The sequence below is a fragment of the Eurytemora carolleeae genome, unplaced genomic scaffold, assembly GCF_000591075.1.
Source record: "Eurytemora carolleeae unplaced genomic scaffold, Eaff_2.0 scaffold469, whole genome shotgun sequence".
In the NCBI taxonomy this organism is placed as follows: domain Eukaryota; kingdom Metazoa; phylum Arthropoda; class Copepoda; order Calanoida; family Temoridae; genus Eurytemora; species Eurytemora carolleeae.
In genome coordinates this window covers 1,208-17,135 of record NW_019396442.1, presented here as the reverse complement: position 1 = coordinate 17,135, position 15,928 = coordinate 1,208, and the positions used below count along the sequence as shown (strand labels likewise).

The window sequence follows — 15,928 nt, the reverse complement described above, 5'->3', positions numbered from 1 at the left end:
GTGTGGTTAATTAGGTTGATTGATAGAGAGTGGTTAATTAGGTTGATAGATAGAGAGTGGTTTGATTGGTAGATAGATAAAGAGTGGTTAGATAGGTAGATAAATAGAGAGTGGTTAGATAGGTAGATAGATAGAGAGTGGTTAATTAGGTTGATAGATAGAGAGTGGTTAATTAGGTTGATAGATATAGAGTGGTTTGATTGGTAGATAGATAGAAAGTGGTTGGATAGGTAGATAGATGGAGAGTGGTTAGATAGGTTGATAGATAAAGAGTGGTTAGATAGGTAGATAGATATAGAGTGGTTAGATAGGTAGATAGATATAGAGTGGTTAGATAGGTTGATAGAAAAAATATTGGGATGGAAAGAAAGCGACTTCTTTAGTTTGGTTTATATGTATAGTATAAAAGCTATATATGTATAATCTATTAAAGGTTTAGAAGATATTGTTGAACAATATATGTGACATAATATCATAACTTAAAGATTTTCCTTAATAAGGTGCAGATAAATTATAAAACAGTGAGACCCAAAAACTGTGGAACAGATAAGATATAGAGAGTGGTTAGATAGGTAGATAGATATAGAGTGGTTAGATAGGTAGATAGATATAGAGGGGTTAGATAGGTAGATAGATAGGGAGTTGTTAGATAGGTAGATAGATAGAGAGTTGTTAGAAAGGTAGAAAGATAGGGGTTGTTAGATATGGTAAATAATAGATAGTGGTTAGATAGGTAGATAGATAGAGTGGTTAGTAAGGAAGATAGATAGAGAGTGGCTAGATAGGTTGATGGACATATGATTGGTAAGATAAGTATAGATGGATAGAGATTAATTTTATACGTAAATAGAACAGAGAGTGGTTATATAGGTAGATAAATAGAGAGTAGTTAGATATGTAGATAGATAGAGTTTGGTTAGATAGATAGAAAGATAGAGAGTAGTTAGATAGGTAGGTAGATAAAGAGTGGTTAGATAGGTAGATAGATAAAGAGTGGTTAGATAGGTAGATAGATAATAAGTGGTTAGATAGGTAGATAGATAAAAAGTGGTTAGATAGGTAGATAGATAAAGAGTGGTTAGATAGGTAGATAGATAGAGAGTGGTTAGATAGGTAGATAGATAAAGTGTGGTTAGATAGGTAGATAGATAAAGAGTGGTTAGATAGGTAGATAGATATAGAGTGGTTAGATAGGTAGATAGATATAGAGTGGTTAGATAGGTTGATAGAAAAATATTGGGGTGGAAAGAAAACGACTTTTTTAGTTTGGTTTCATATGTATAGTATAAAAACTATATATCTATATTGTATAATCTATTAAAGGTTTAGAAGATATTGTTGAACAATATATGTGACATAATATCATAACTTAAAGATTTTCCTTAATAAGGTGCAGATAAATTATAAAACAGTGAGACCCAAAAAACTGTGGAACAGATAAGTTAATCTAAATTTGACGTGTTAATAAAGGAATTAGATTTATAGATTTAGCTGGGTTTAAAATCAACCTATTAAATAAAATGGTTCTGTACTGTACACTAGAACACAACAAAAAAGCTATGGTTCATGTTCATAGGACTTCTTTTTTATCATAACTTGACGCTTGATAAGGTTTAAAAAGGGAAAAAATAAACCAATTGGAATTTATACAAGTAGATCCAGAAAACTCAAAATGTTTTCAATGAAAAAAGTTAGAATAATTATTTTTCTTATTTCATTTTACTTATATTACCCTTTACCCTACCAACCTTTTTTCTGAGGCATTTCAAAAGTCTTGATTTTGTTTAGTTGTTCCGTTCAATTAGAGCATTTATTTTTCTGACGAGTCTTTAAAAAAGAACTATTTCATTTTACCTGTACAATAAACTGTAAGAAAGTATTATTTCCGTTAAGTTTAAAATGACGGAAATGGAAATTCTAAAGTTTTCCCCCAAATTTTGAGTAATTTTTAAAAATGATAAATTTTGTCTAAATTGCTCCCTAAAGTCTGGATTTCCTCAAATTTCAGGGATAAATAAGTACTTTGTGGAAAACATAATATTTTGAGCAAAATCAATAATTACAAAGTATAAATCAAATTAAAATAAACAATTTTTATAAAAAACTGAAATTTTTAAAATCTGAAATTTTGTTGTTTGTCAAGAGTAAAGTGTGTTTTGACAGTTGAGTGTCCTACTGTAGCTACTATATCTGTTGTAGAAACTGTAAGTAAGAAGGGGGGGGGGGCATAGAAGAAAAAATGAAGAAAAGACAAGTTGCTGAACGACATATAAGAGAATGAGGGAACAGGAACAAAATTTGAAGATATGGTACAAAGTTTAGGTTTCTCCACATCATATTACTTTAAGCTAGAAATCTCATTCCATGGATGCCGATATTTATTGTAGATGTGCTTTCAAGGTTTTTTGAATTTTATAGCTATATATTTACATTTGGTTCAATTGAACAGAGTAAATTGCGTCAAATTTAGTTACAAACCTGTAGAAAATTCACAATAAGATTTTTATCACGTTTTAGATATATAAAGAGAACTAGAATAAGTTATTTTGTGAGAAAACTGTTTGCTAATAAGACAATCAAGTACGATTAATTTCACATTTTCTCCAGGCTGAGTTAGATATTATGATTACATGGACCGAATTAAATAAATTTGAGCAACGTCGCTGAACTACCTACTGCCGGTTTCAATTTGAACGGGTTCAAAGTTAAAGGGAGTGACCGGCTATGTAAATTAAATAATTTAAAAAAAACTAATTCTGAAAACGTATCCACCCCCAAAGTAGGAGTTTTGAACGTCGAATTTGCCCTCAAACTCAGGATTTACAGATCTTTAAAAAGTTTTCCAAAACACTTCATACTCAGTTCAACTACCTTTCATGGCCGGTCACTCCCTTTAAAGATTAACGAAGGATCGGTGATTCAAATTTGAAAGCGTGGTCGGCATTATATTCTGTCCAATATGCAGGTCTACTAAGCAATTTCAGCTATGGGTCAGCTTTTAGCCTATAGTTGTTACCCCAAGTCAGGTATATGATATCTATCTATCTATCTATCTATCTATCTATTTATGCATATCAATTTTTCTATCTTTTCATCTATCTATCTATCTATCTTTGAATTATAAATTATCCAAAAATATATTTCATTTGGCGCCATCAAGTCCTGTAGGCTCAAGCAATGTAATACTACATTGGCTAGACAGATAGACAGACAGACATTTAGATAGATAGATAGATAAACATTTGTCAGGTATACATAAATATATATAAAAATGTTCAAAACAGAAAAAGTGTTTAGAGTTTAAGGATGGGGAGTTTATGTAGTTTAAGGAAGGGGGGTGTATGTTAGAGTGGATAAGAGGGAGTGTATGGGAGAGAGTATATGGGAGAAAGTGTATGGGAGGAAGGGAGTGTATGGGAGTGGAAAAGGGAGTGGCTAAAGTGTAAGTGGAGTGTTAGGGTAGTGTATTGAGTATAATGGTTGCGTAAGGGTAGTGTAAGGGGAGTGTCAGGGTGGTGTAAGGGTAGTGTATGGAGTGTAAGGGTGGTGTAAGGGTAGTGTAAGGGTAGTGTATGGAGTGTAAGGGTAGTGTATGGAGTGTAACGGTAGTGTAAGGGTAGTGTAAGGATAGTGTATGGAGTGTAAGGGTAGTGTATGGAGTGTAACGGTAGTGTAAGGGTAGTGTAAGGATAGTGTATGGAGTGTAAGGGTAGTGTATGGAGTGTTAGGGTAGTGTAAGGGTAGTGTAAGAATAGTGTAAGGGTAGTGTAAGGGTAGTGTAAGGGTAGTGTATGGAGTGTAAGGGTAGTGTAAGGGTAGTGTATGGAGTGTAACGGTAGTGTAAGGGTAGTGTAAGGGTAGTGTATGGAGTGTAAGGGTAGTGTAAGGGTAGTGTAAGGGTAGTGTAAGGGTAGTGTAAGGGTAGTGTATGGAGTGTAAGGGTAGTGTAAGGGTAGTGTATGGAGTGTAAGGGTAGTGTAAGGGTAGTGTAAGCGTAGTGTATGGAGTGTAAGGGTAGTGTAGGGGTAGTGTAAGGGTAGTGTATGGAGTGTAAGGGTAGTGTATGGGTAGTGTAAGGGTAGTGTAAGGGTATGTTTGTTTACAGAATCCTGAATCGGATGCTTTCTGTAGATTACAAATCTAATAATGGGATTTTAACACGAGCCAGAGGATTGGGGAATATGGAAAGATAAATAGATAGATAGATAGATAGATAGATAGAAAAATATTTATGTAGACAAGCAGATAGATAGATAGATAGATAGATAGATAGATAGATAAAAAAATATTTATGTAGACAAGCAGATAGATAGATAGATAGATAGAAAGATAGATAGATAGATAGATAGATAGATAGATAGATCGATAGATAGATCGATAGATAGATAGATAGATAGATAGATAGAAAGGTAGAAAATATATAGCTAGACAAGCAGATAGATATTTAGATATCACCATTGTTTGCGATTCCACTAGGATTAGATGGTTACCATGGTTACCCGCTAAAAATGAAACTTTAATGACGCCCTTGTAACTTTTGGAAGATTAATTGCAGTTCTTTTTGTTGCATTAAATATTATTTTATATTTTAAGACTTAGCAAAGACAGGGTTCATATTCAACCTTGTTCAGATCTTGGTTTATGAAATTGATAAAATCTGTTGTTTTCCCAGCCTTCACTTCACACACACAATACAGAATATAGTGGGCAAATTTCTATCCATTTTTTAACAAACAAAGGCAGGGGATATAGTGTTTAGAACACTGTTTTTTCATCTTCTATTTTTGAGTTTCAATTGAGTAATATCCAGCAGTCAATGTGTTTATTGTCTAATGGAATAGTGTCTAAAAGATTTAAAGTATAATGTCCATTTTCATTAGTCTGTCTAATCCTCCCTGTATTGTGTCTCGTGTCTGGTATACAATGTCTAGTATTTAATTAAGTGTCTGGTGTCTTTTATAAAATGTCTAGTATCAAGGGTCTAGTGTCTATTTTATAATGTCTAGTTTTAAGTGATAGTATCTATCAAGTGTCTTATAAAAAATGTCTAGTATCAAGTGTCTAGTGTCTATTATATGATGTATAGTATCAAGTGTCTAGTGTCTATTATGTAATGTCTAGTATCAAGTGTCTAGTGTCTATTATATAATGTCTTGTATCAAGTTCCTAGTGTCTATTATATAATGTCTTGTATCAAGTTCCTAGTGTCTATTATATAATGTATAGTATCAAGTGTCTAGTGTCTATTATATAATGTCTTGTATCAAGTGTCTAGTGTCTATTATATAATGTCTAGTATCAAGTTTCTAGTGTCTATTATGTAATGTCTTGTATCAAGTTCCTAGTGTCTATTATATAATGTATATTATCAAGTGTCTAGTGTCTATTATGTAATGTCTAGTATCATGTATCTAGTGTCTATTATATAATGTATAGTATCAAGTGTCTAGTGTCTATTATATAATGTCTAGTATCATGTATCTAGTGTCTGTTACATAATGTCTTGTATCAAGTTTCTAGTGTCTATTATATAATGTCTTGTATCAAGTTTCTAGTGTCTATTATATAATGTCTTGTATCAAGTTTCTAGTGTCTATTATATAATGTCTTGTATCAAGTTTCTAGTGTCTATTATATAATGTCTTGTAACAGGTTCCTAGTGTCTATTATATAATGTCTTGTATCAAGCTTCTAGTGTCTATTATATAATGTCTTGTATCAAGTTTCTAGTGTCTATTAAATAATGTCTTGTATCAAGTTTCTAGTGTCTATTATATAATGTATATTATCAAGTGTCTAGTGTCTATGTCCCTTGTAAAGCAGTCAAGTTAAAGGTTAGCAGGGATAAATCAATAAAAGAGGGGGAGGGGGGATGGGAGGGGAAGGGAGGGGGGTTAACAACTTACCGTATGAAGATGTTTAAACTGATGGAGAGTAAGAAAGGTAGGTGTATACTGAGAAAGGTAGGCGTATACTTGTAGATAGTTAGAGAGGTAGATGTATACTGCATAATAATAGTCAGAAAGGTATGAGTCTACTGATGATTAAGAAAGGTAGGTGTATATTTATACTGAGGGATAGTTAGAAAGGTAGGTGTATACTGATGGATAGTATCTATCTATCTATCTATCTATCTATCTACCTATCTATCTATCTATCTATCTATCTATAAATCTATAAATCTATCTATCTATCTATCTATCTATCTTTTCATCTATCTATCTATCTATCTATATATCTATCTATCTATCTATCTATCTATCTATCTACCTTCTTATATATCTACCTATATATTCGCTCGTCTAATCTATCTTTCTATCTATCTTTCTATCTATCTATCTATATATCTATCTATCTATCTATCTATCTATCTTTTGCTCATCGTATATGAATATAATGTTTTTACGTATTGCAGTAGGTTTTATATAAACAAGATGTTTTTTTTAAGAATAATCTACAAAATACCCCACACCCCCTGGGGGTAATGGAGAGGGAGGAAATAATTTCTGTGTGCATAGTTTCAATGATCCCTACATGACACTTAATTATGCTCAGATAGGAGACAGACCACCCCCTCATCCTATCTATCTATCTATCGTATATGTCTTTATATGTACAATATGCAATACACGGTATATGTATGTTCTAGATTTAATTTTTTTCTGAAATCATAACTATCCAGACTTTCAATTTGATTTAAATCCTCTTCGATATCCTGAGATGGTCATATTCTGCAGGGATAGCTTAAATAAATGGTTAAAGCTTTGCTCTTGAACAGTATAAACGTTGTTCTCATATTCATTAAAATATTCAAAGATATAGTTTGATATTTCAACAAATAAAAATAACTTTATTATATAAACATTGAACAGAAAAAAGTCACAAATCTTTTCACATTTACCCATTATAAAAAATTGCTTTAGCTTGTCAAGAGAAATTCTATCAGACATTTTAAATTTTTTAAAGTGCTCTTTCTTTGTAATGTCTTTCCATCAAATTAATAAATATATATCTACTTGTTAATTTGTCAGTTTGAAGATTTGAAATCATCAAAAATTAAATCTTTTTAAATTGGAGAATACCGATTAGCATAACACTACTATTCGAATTTCAATAGACATTAGACATACGTTTCTTCACCTTTTCTACTTTTTTTTCAACTGTCCCTTTTAACCAATTATCCTATCTCTTCTAACTATTATCCTGTCTCTTCTAACTATCCATCCTGTCTCTTCTAACTATCCATCCTGTCTCTTCTAACTAACCATCCTGTCCCTTCTAACTAACCATCCTGTCTCTTCTAACTAACCATCCTGTCCCTTCTAACAAACTATCCTGTCTCTTCTAACTAACCATCCTGTCCCTTCTAACTAACCATCCTGTCCCTTCTAACTAACCATCCTGTCCCTTCTAACTAACTATCCTGTCCCTTCTAACTAACCATCCTGTCCCTTCTAACTAACTATCCTGTCTTTTATAGCTAACCAGTCTCTTCTAACTAACTATCCTGTCTCTTCTACTTAGCCATCCTGTCTCATCTAACTAACCATCCTATCTCTACTAACTAACCATCCTGTCTCTTCTAACTAACCATCCTGTCTTTTCTAACTAACCATCCTGTCTCTTCTAACTAACCATCCTGTCTCTTCTAACTAAGCATACTGTTTCTTCTAACTAGCCATCCTGTCTCTACTAACTAACCATCCTGTCTCTTCTAACTAACCATCCTGTCTCTTCTAACTAACCATCCTGTCTCTTCGAACTAACCATCCTGTCTCTTCTAACTAACCATCCTGTCTCTTCTAACTAAGCATCCTGTCTCTTCTAACTAACCATTCTGTTTCTTCTAACTAGCCATCCTGTCTCTTCTAACTTAGCATCCTGTCTCTTCTAACTAGCAATCCTGTCTCTTCTAAATACCCATCCTTTCTCTTCTAACTAACCATCCTGTCTCTTCTAACTAACCATCCTTTCTCTTCTAACTAACCATCCTGTCTCTTCTAACTAACTATCCTGTCTCTTCTTACTAAGCATCCTGTCTCTTCTAACTAGCCATCCTGTCTCTTCTAACTAGCCATCCTGTCTCTTCTAACTAGCCATCCTGTCTCATCTAACTACGTATCTTGTTTCTTTAAACTAACCATACTATCTCATCTATTTCTAACTAACCTGTCTATCTCTATTGTTATCTATCTTAATCCACTCTAGATGAAGACATCCTTAAAGCCCCTTGGGACTTTCCTGTCTATCTATCTATCTATAATCCCTCTGGGGAAATGTCTCTATTTGTCATTATATACAAATCTTTGGAAACACCCCCAGGTCCCGGTCCCCCTCTAGAGCAGGGGAATTTAATCAAATAATGAGAACATTTTTTTTGTATAACCTCTCGATTTCTTTTATTTAAGAAACTGTAAAAGAAAAATGAAAGGGGTATATGCTGAAACCTAAGAATTATATCAATTTCTCGAAACAGGAACATCAGTTAGAACTCTTATGAGTCTCGATCAACTTCTTAAATGCTTAGGTTTCAGCCTTTCCTTTATTTAACTAAGAAGTCAGACCAAATCTTAAAGGCGCTGTTCTTTTAGATTTAATTTCGCCTTATATTTTAAGAGATGGTATGTCTGATTCACAATATAATCCTTTAAACCTTTAAACCTTTAAATTATATTAACACAAGTTTGATAGTCGTAATAAGATGTTTTCATCTAACCCTTGTACATTTACGCACTATCCTTTATCTATCTTTTAGTATATCTATTTGCTGTTATCTGAACATCTATCTATCTTTAGATCTATCTTTGCATTTATTTTATAAGTGTATGCGTGTGGTAAACCTAAAGACAGGATAATTGCATCCCTTGAAACAACCTTTAATTAATTGTTTTCAACCCCAGGGTGTCCTAGTATTAACTGTTTAGGTTACAGGGTGCCTTTGTGATTAAAGTTTATACTACAGGGTGCTGTATTCTGAAGGTGGGTTAGGTTTCTTAGTTCCTATTGTACCCTGGAGGTTTCCTAGTTCTTATTGTACCCTGGTGGTTTCCTAGTTCCTATTGTACCCTGGAGGTTTCTTAGTTCCTATTGTACCCTGGAGGTTTCCTAGTTCTTATTGTACCCTGGAGGTTTCCTAGTTCTTATTGTACTCTGGAGGTTTCCTAGTTCGTATTGTACCCTGGAGGTTTCTTAGTTCCTATTGTACCCTGGAGGTTTCCTAGTTCTTTTTGTGGCCTGGAGGTTTCCTAGTTCTTATTGTATCCTGGAGGTTTCCTAGTTCTTATTGTATCCTGGAGGTTTCCTAGTTCTTATTGTATCCTGGAGGTTTCTTAGTTCCTATTGTACCCTGGAGGTTTCCTAGTTCTTTTTGTGGTCCTGGAGGTTTCCTAGTTCTTATTGTATCCTGGAGGTTTCCTAGTTCCTATTGTATCCTGGAGGTTTCCTAGTTCTTATTGTATCCTGGAGGTTCCCTAGCTCCTATTGTATCCTGGAGATTTCCTATTTCCTATTGTACCCTGAGGGTTTCCGAGTTCCTATTGTACCCTGGAGGTTTCATAGTTCATATTGTAGCCTAAAAGTTTAGGTTTCCAATTTCCTATTTTATCCTGGATCTTTCCTAGTTCCTATTTTATCCTGAAGGTTCCTAGTTTCTATTTTATCCTGAAGGTTTCCTAGTTTATATTGTATCCTGGAGGTTTAAGTTTCCTAGTTCATATTGTATCCTGGAGGTTTAGGTTTCCTAGTTCATATTTCATCCTGAAGGTTTAGGTTTCCTAGTTCCTATTATATCCTGAAGTTTATGTTGAATATAGGCTGATTATGGTGTAGTGGGTTCAAAGTATTGTTTACATGATTTATCTATTATCCCGCCTGTATTCAAGGTATTCAAGTAGACCAGGGTCTAGTAGGGTGGTCTAGTGCTCTTTATTTATCTTTAATCAACAACTACTCCTCCATAAACGTTTATAACATAATTATCTTCCCTCTACCATGCAAACTCATGGGATAGAAATACCGAACCCCACACAAAAAAAGAATGGTGCTAATTACAAAACGCCAAAAAAGCACATTTTTTTTCAATTTCAATTTCAATATAATTATAGATATAAAATACAATTTTTACACCAAAACTATGCGAAAAGTTGCGAACTATTAATGAATAATGAAGATATCTTAATATATTCTGAAATAAAATCAGAAAGAGCAAGGAATCGATTTTAACGGGGAGATAATTTTACGCTACAAGGGACCTATAGCTAACAAGGGGATTTGGCATGCTGAAATATGTAAAAGGTATACACTGAACAAGTATTTATATTTCAGTAAAGTATGTTGTCTAAATTTTGCGGATCATTGGATTATAGGTGGAGTAGAAGTAGGATAAAGATTCCTCCAAATACCCCCTCTCTTCTATTCTGTCCCCACCCCCTACCTCCCTCTTCTATTCTGTCCCCACTCCTACCTCCCTCATCTATTCTGTCCCCTCCCCTGAAAGTTTTAGAATAAACCTCGTAATCCTGATCTTAACATACTAAGGAGGGATTACAGGGATATACTAGACTACACCAGACAGTCAGGGGTTTACTATATACCTACTACACAGATCTATCCAACTTTCTACCTATATCTTTTTTCCACTCATCATTCAATTTACATTTCAAGTCAAAATTGCTCCCTATGCTTACTGTTTACTTGCGACTGATCCAAATTAATAAAAGCTGAAGATTCAACTTGAACTGTAGTCAGGGGTCAGAGTCAAGTTTAACTTCAAGTTTAAAAACAATAAGTTTATCTATTTCTATCCGAGTTTAACTCTGGTTAAATCAGCGTGATACAATTCAGATGTACAAACTTGGGTTTTCAAAACTTTTATTCTATAAGATAACAAACCAAAAGGTAATTAATATCTTCACTCAGGGTCAAAATTTGACATGGTGTTATGCAAGAAATTGTTAAGAAAAAACGATTTTTATTAAACCGAATGAGCTAAAGTCGTACCAAACAGGTTACAATTTGTGTGCCCTATTAGGCATGCACTAAACTAAATCAGAAATAGTTTCCTAAGATTATCACGAAGTCGTCTCTTAATTCCCATGGTTTATTTAAACCCCCTTCATGTAAATGTTCATAAATCAAAACCTAAAGGAAAGGGAAAATTATTAAAAATTGAATGAGAAATATGTTATGTATTCTCATACGGACACAGGTATACAAACTGTAATATATTTGATTAAGTAATTCTGGTAATAGTTCCTTTATACAACACACATACACATACTTTCTTCATTCATTTCAGAATATTTATCTTTTCATGCTGAGTTCTAAGCAAATATATCATAAGATTATTAAATGGATAGATGAATATATAGATGGATAGATAGATCTGCCACGAGTGTATAGTGTGTATAATGCATGTATGGGAAAGCAAGGGCTGGCTGGAACTAACTAATGGCTGGTTATCATGACTAAATTAATCTTACTCTTATACATTCATCAACTTATTCATCCATTCATCCACCAGTCTTTCCATTCTTGCATCCTCCCTATTTTCTTGCTTTCGTCAAAAAGTTTTCGAAATCCAAAATTTACATTCATAAACTTCTAAATAATATTTCATAATATGTGCGATCATCTACAGTGGTGGGCGATTATATCAATACAATATAAACGACTTTTGATTTCAATTATGATTTATATAAAGCTTTAACACATTATTGATACACATAAAAATAGAAACATAAAGAAGCTGTCAATTAAAAATGTTTCTCTTTGATTACTTGTAAACTTGTATGACAAAAAAAGCTTGTCAACAATTAAAACTTAAATAAAAAAGTCGTCTTTATTGTATTGATATCATCAAGTACTACTATATATTCCTGAAGATGTACCAACTTTTGTTTTCAATAATTTATTCCATAATGTATGCTAACTTCTATATTCTATGATGTATACCAAATTCTAAATTCCATAATGCATATCAACTTCTAAATTCCATAATGTATACCGACTTCTATACTTCATAATGTATACCAACTTCTATATTCCATAATGATACCAGCTTCTTTATCCCATAATGTATGCCAACTTCTATATTCCATAATGATGCCAACTTCTATGTTTGATAATGAATGCCACTTCTATATTCCATAATGATGCCTACTTCTATGTTTCATAATATATGCCAACTTCTTTATTCCATAATGGGGCCCACTTCTATATTCCATAATTTATACCAACTTCTATACTTCATAATGTATACCAACTTCTATACTTCAAAATGTATACCAACTTCTATACTTCATAATGTATACCAACTTCTATATCCCATAATGTATACAAACTTCTATATCCCATAATCTATACCAACTTCTAAATTCCTTAGTGCATACTTAGTGTATACCGACTTCTATATTCTATGATATATAGCAAATTCTAAATTCCATAATGTATACCAACTTCTTTATTCCTAGTGTATACCGATTTCTATACTTCATAATGTATACCGACTTCTATACTTAATAATGTATAACAATTTCTATATTCCATAATGTATACCAACTTCTATATCCCATAATGTATACAAACTTCTATACTTCATAAAGTATACCAACTTCTGTATTCCATGTATACCAACATCTATTTTCCATAATATGTACTAACTTTTCTATTCTATAATGTATACCAACTTCTATATTCCATAATGTATACAAACCTCTATATTCCATATTCCATATGTATACTAACTTTTATGTTCCGAAATGTTTCCTCTCAACTACAGTCTTCCTTTCAAATTAAAAATAATTGATATTTAAGATTTATATGATTTCTAATATGTGTTGTTGAAGTCAAATTACATAAATAAAAATCGGCAAGTGTTATAATATTATCTTAGATGTATAACACATTGTGTTAAAATGGTTAAAATACTAGAGGAGATGCACTGACGCAGGTGATATGAACCCACGCACGAGGTTGTGTGATTTCTAATAAATAAGAGGTTGCGAGAATTCTTATCTATAGGGTGTCCCAAAAAACATGGGAATTCAGTGACGAATTCGATATCGTCATTGTTATGAATTAGCATTGTAATACCTAATTTCAAAAGCCATAATATTATGTCTACTTGAGTTTATTTTATGAAAAGGGTAAAAGACTGTTAAAATGTGTCTATAATGTCTCCGCAAGATGAACAGTGAAGACGGCAAGTTTACTAAGTTTGTATACTGCAATTTTTTTGTATTACTAAGTTCAACCGTATGCAGTCAAAACATAAACCAACAAAATGTGAACATAGCAGACAAAACTCTTACAGATTACAGCTTTCTCAGTAGGTATCACTAAAATAAATCAAAGAATAATTTATCGTATTCGTCACTGAATTCACATGCTTATTGGGACACCCTGTACCACACAAATTCAATGGTAGGGTTTGTTGGACGTTCGTATTGTTTAGACCAAAACAAAAATTTATCAAGAAACTATTTAATCCTAGAGGAACAAAAAGAAAATCCATTGGAATTCCGTTTTTGATCTTGAGGAATTCCGATAGCAGATGTAACAGATGTACTATTAAACAATTCCAATTAATTTTTTTATTCAAAAGTTTTTAACCCTAACTTTGCATTAAATATTCGAAATTCAAATATAAAAAATACCATGATTTTAGTTTTATTTAATTCATTATAATTTGTACGTGGATCAACAATGTCCAAGTTAGGCAAACTATAAAATCTAAGGAGTTCTGAGTGAACATTGCATTTTATTTTTGTAAAATTTGTAAATTTGTCTTCAAGTTTAAGAAATGAAATCTTCTCCAAGTTCTTCTTTAGTCATTAGATTCAGCAATTTGTTTTCTAAAAAAAAATGATATTATCAGTCAATTTCTTCAATAAACATGGAAATTAAAAGACGATTTTCATTTCGTATTTGATATATGGGACATTTCTGCAGATACAATAATAAAAAAACCAACATATATATCAATCTTGGTGTTTAAACATGTGGTTCCATATTCATACCAGTAAAGTTGACAGAAATGAATATAAAGGAATTGAGTCATTGCCACAAACTCTGATTTTCTCCTCCCTATATCTTTGGAAGCCAATTTCGTAGACATTAGATATTTCAAACTATTAATTCTGGTAGATAAAAAATTTTGAGTTTGAAATATCAAAGGTTTACACCATCAGGTTGCAAAGATAAAGAGATTCGAAATTTTGAGTTTGTGGCAAAAACTCAATTCCTTTGTTTGGTTTGGATCCCACTTAACCAAAACAAAACCGTGTTCATATATAAAACGATCTCCGTCAATTTTGAAGATGCAAATAACGAAAACCTCATATCACGTAAAAACCGTTTATGATCCGAGCTTGATCATTTACCAATTTACCAACCATAACTAAGCAATAAAAGGCAATTTGGAAGCCGCATGTAAAGAAACTAAAATAATCTCCCAGAAAGAAAATAATTTTTACCTAATATAATTTCTTGATTCTCCCAGATAAAAGAAGTTGGGGGATTCTCTTCGCCCTTATCAAACCTTAAAAATTTAACCATTTAAAAAAATAATGTATTTGATTTAGTTTAATTAAGTTTGAAAAACTTTTGGGAAAATAACACATTATAAACAAGACAAGAATGGATTTTAATAAGGAATTTATTACAAAATCAAATTTTCACAACTTTCACTAAAAATTTCATAAGAACTCGAAAAAAACTTTTTTTTACGCTCGAGAGGAGTATGTATGATATATGTGCTTAGGATCCAGATCGCAATATTTTTGCCCCCTGGATTCGGATCCAGGGCAACTCATCAACCAAAGCCTGATAACAAAATATTTTTGCTCCCAAAACAAAAATCTCAATTGTTAAATGACAATAAATAATAAGAGATGTATAAAACTACCTAATCTCCGAATGGTGGTTCCTTAAGTTTCGGCATAATAATAACCAACCAAATTAAATGGATCTAATATCATGCAGATCTGTCGCTTTAATTCAACATAGAACTAATAGAAGTGTAAAGTCTGACTGCATCAACCTTGTTGCATGAGCTAGTCCTGTACACAGAGCTAGCCCAACTTTGTTGGTGAACATATAAAATGCCTTATTTTGCTGAAAAATAGGTGAATTTTTTTATTATCATAGGTATGTATGGTAGTTAGCAGATACTTTTTTATTATAAGTATAAGAATTTTCTGTAAAAATATTATAAAAAAAAAATATTTAGCAAGAAATTCAACTTTAAAAATCTTTAAATTGCCTTTTTTTTCTTTAAGACTTGCTTAAGCTTTTTGTCTTAGAAGTGACGGTAGTTTGAAATTGAAAAAAAAAAATAATAAATGTTGAATTTAAGATTTTGAAAAGTCAGTGGTAGTGAGGGTAGCTTTTAATTTAAATAAAATTCTTGAATAAATGTTGATCAAAAGTTTTCAAGAAGTGGGTGGTAGTGAGGGAAGTTTGGAATTGAAAAAAATAATTGAATAAATTTTAATAACAAAGTTTAAACAAGTCGGTGGTAGAGAGGGTAGTGTGAAATAAAAAAAAATTCTTGAAAAAATGATGATATGTAGATTTTAAAAAGTGGGAGGTTGTGAGGGTAGTGGGGAATTGAAAAATAAATTATTGAATAAATTTTGATAAAAAAGTTTCAACAAGTCGCTGGTAGTAAGGGTAGTTTCAAATAAAAAAGTTCTTGAAAAAAATGTTGATATATAGATTTTAAAAAGTCGGAGGTAGTGAGGGTAGTGGGGAATTGAAAAATAAATTCTTGAATAATTTTTGATAAAAAAGTTTAAATAAGTCGGTGGTAGTGAGGGTAGTTTGAAATAAAAAAATTCTTGAAAAAATGATGATATATAGATTTTAAAAAGTCGAAGGTAGTGAGGGTAGTGGGAAATTGAAAAAATAAATTCTCAAGTTGGATAGA

At 32.2% G+C, this 15,928-nt stretch overlaps 1 protein-coding gene across 1 annotated transcript; it reads right to left on the bottom strand.

Annotated features, from left to right (window-relative positions):
* Positions 1-12,801: 12,801 nt before the first annotated feature.
* Positions 12,802-14,539, bottom strand: LOC111703392 (UPF0598 protein CG30010; the record flags this gene model as incomplete). Its single annotated transcript, XM_023475320.1, is given in 3 exon segments — positions 12,802-13,014; positions 13,408-13,853; positions 14,475-14,539. Coding segments are annotated over 2 exon segments (124 nt in total), but the record flags the coding sequence as incomplete, so codon positions are not given.
* Between the last annotated feature and the right edge of the window lie 1,389 nt (positions 14,540-15,928).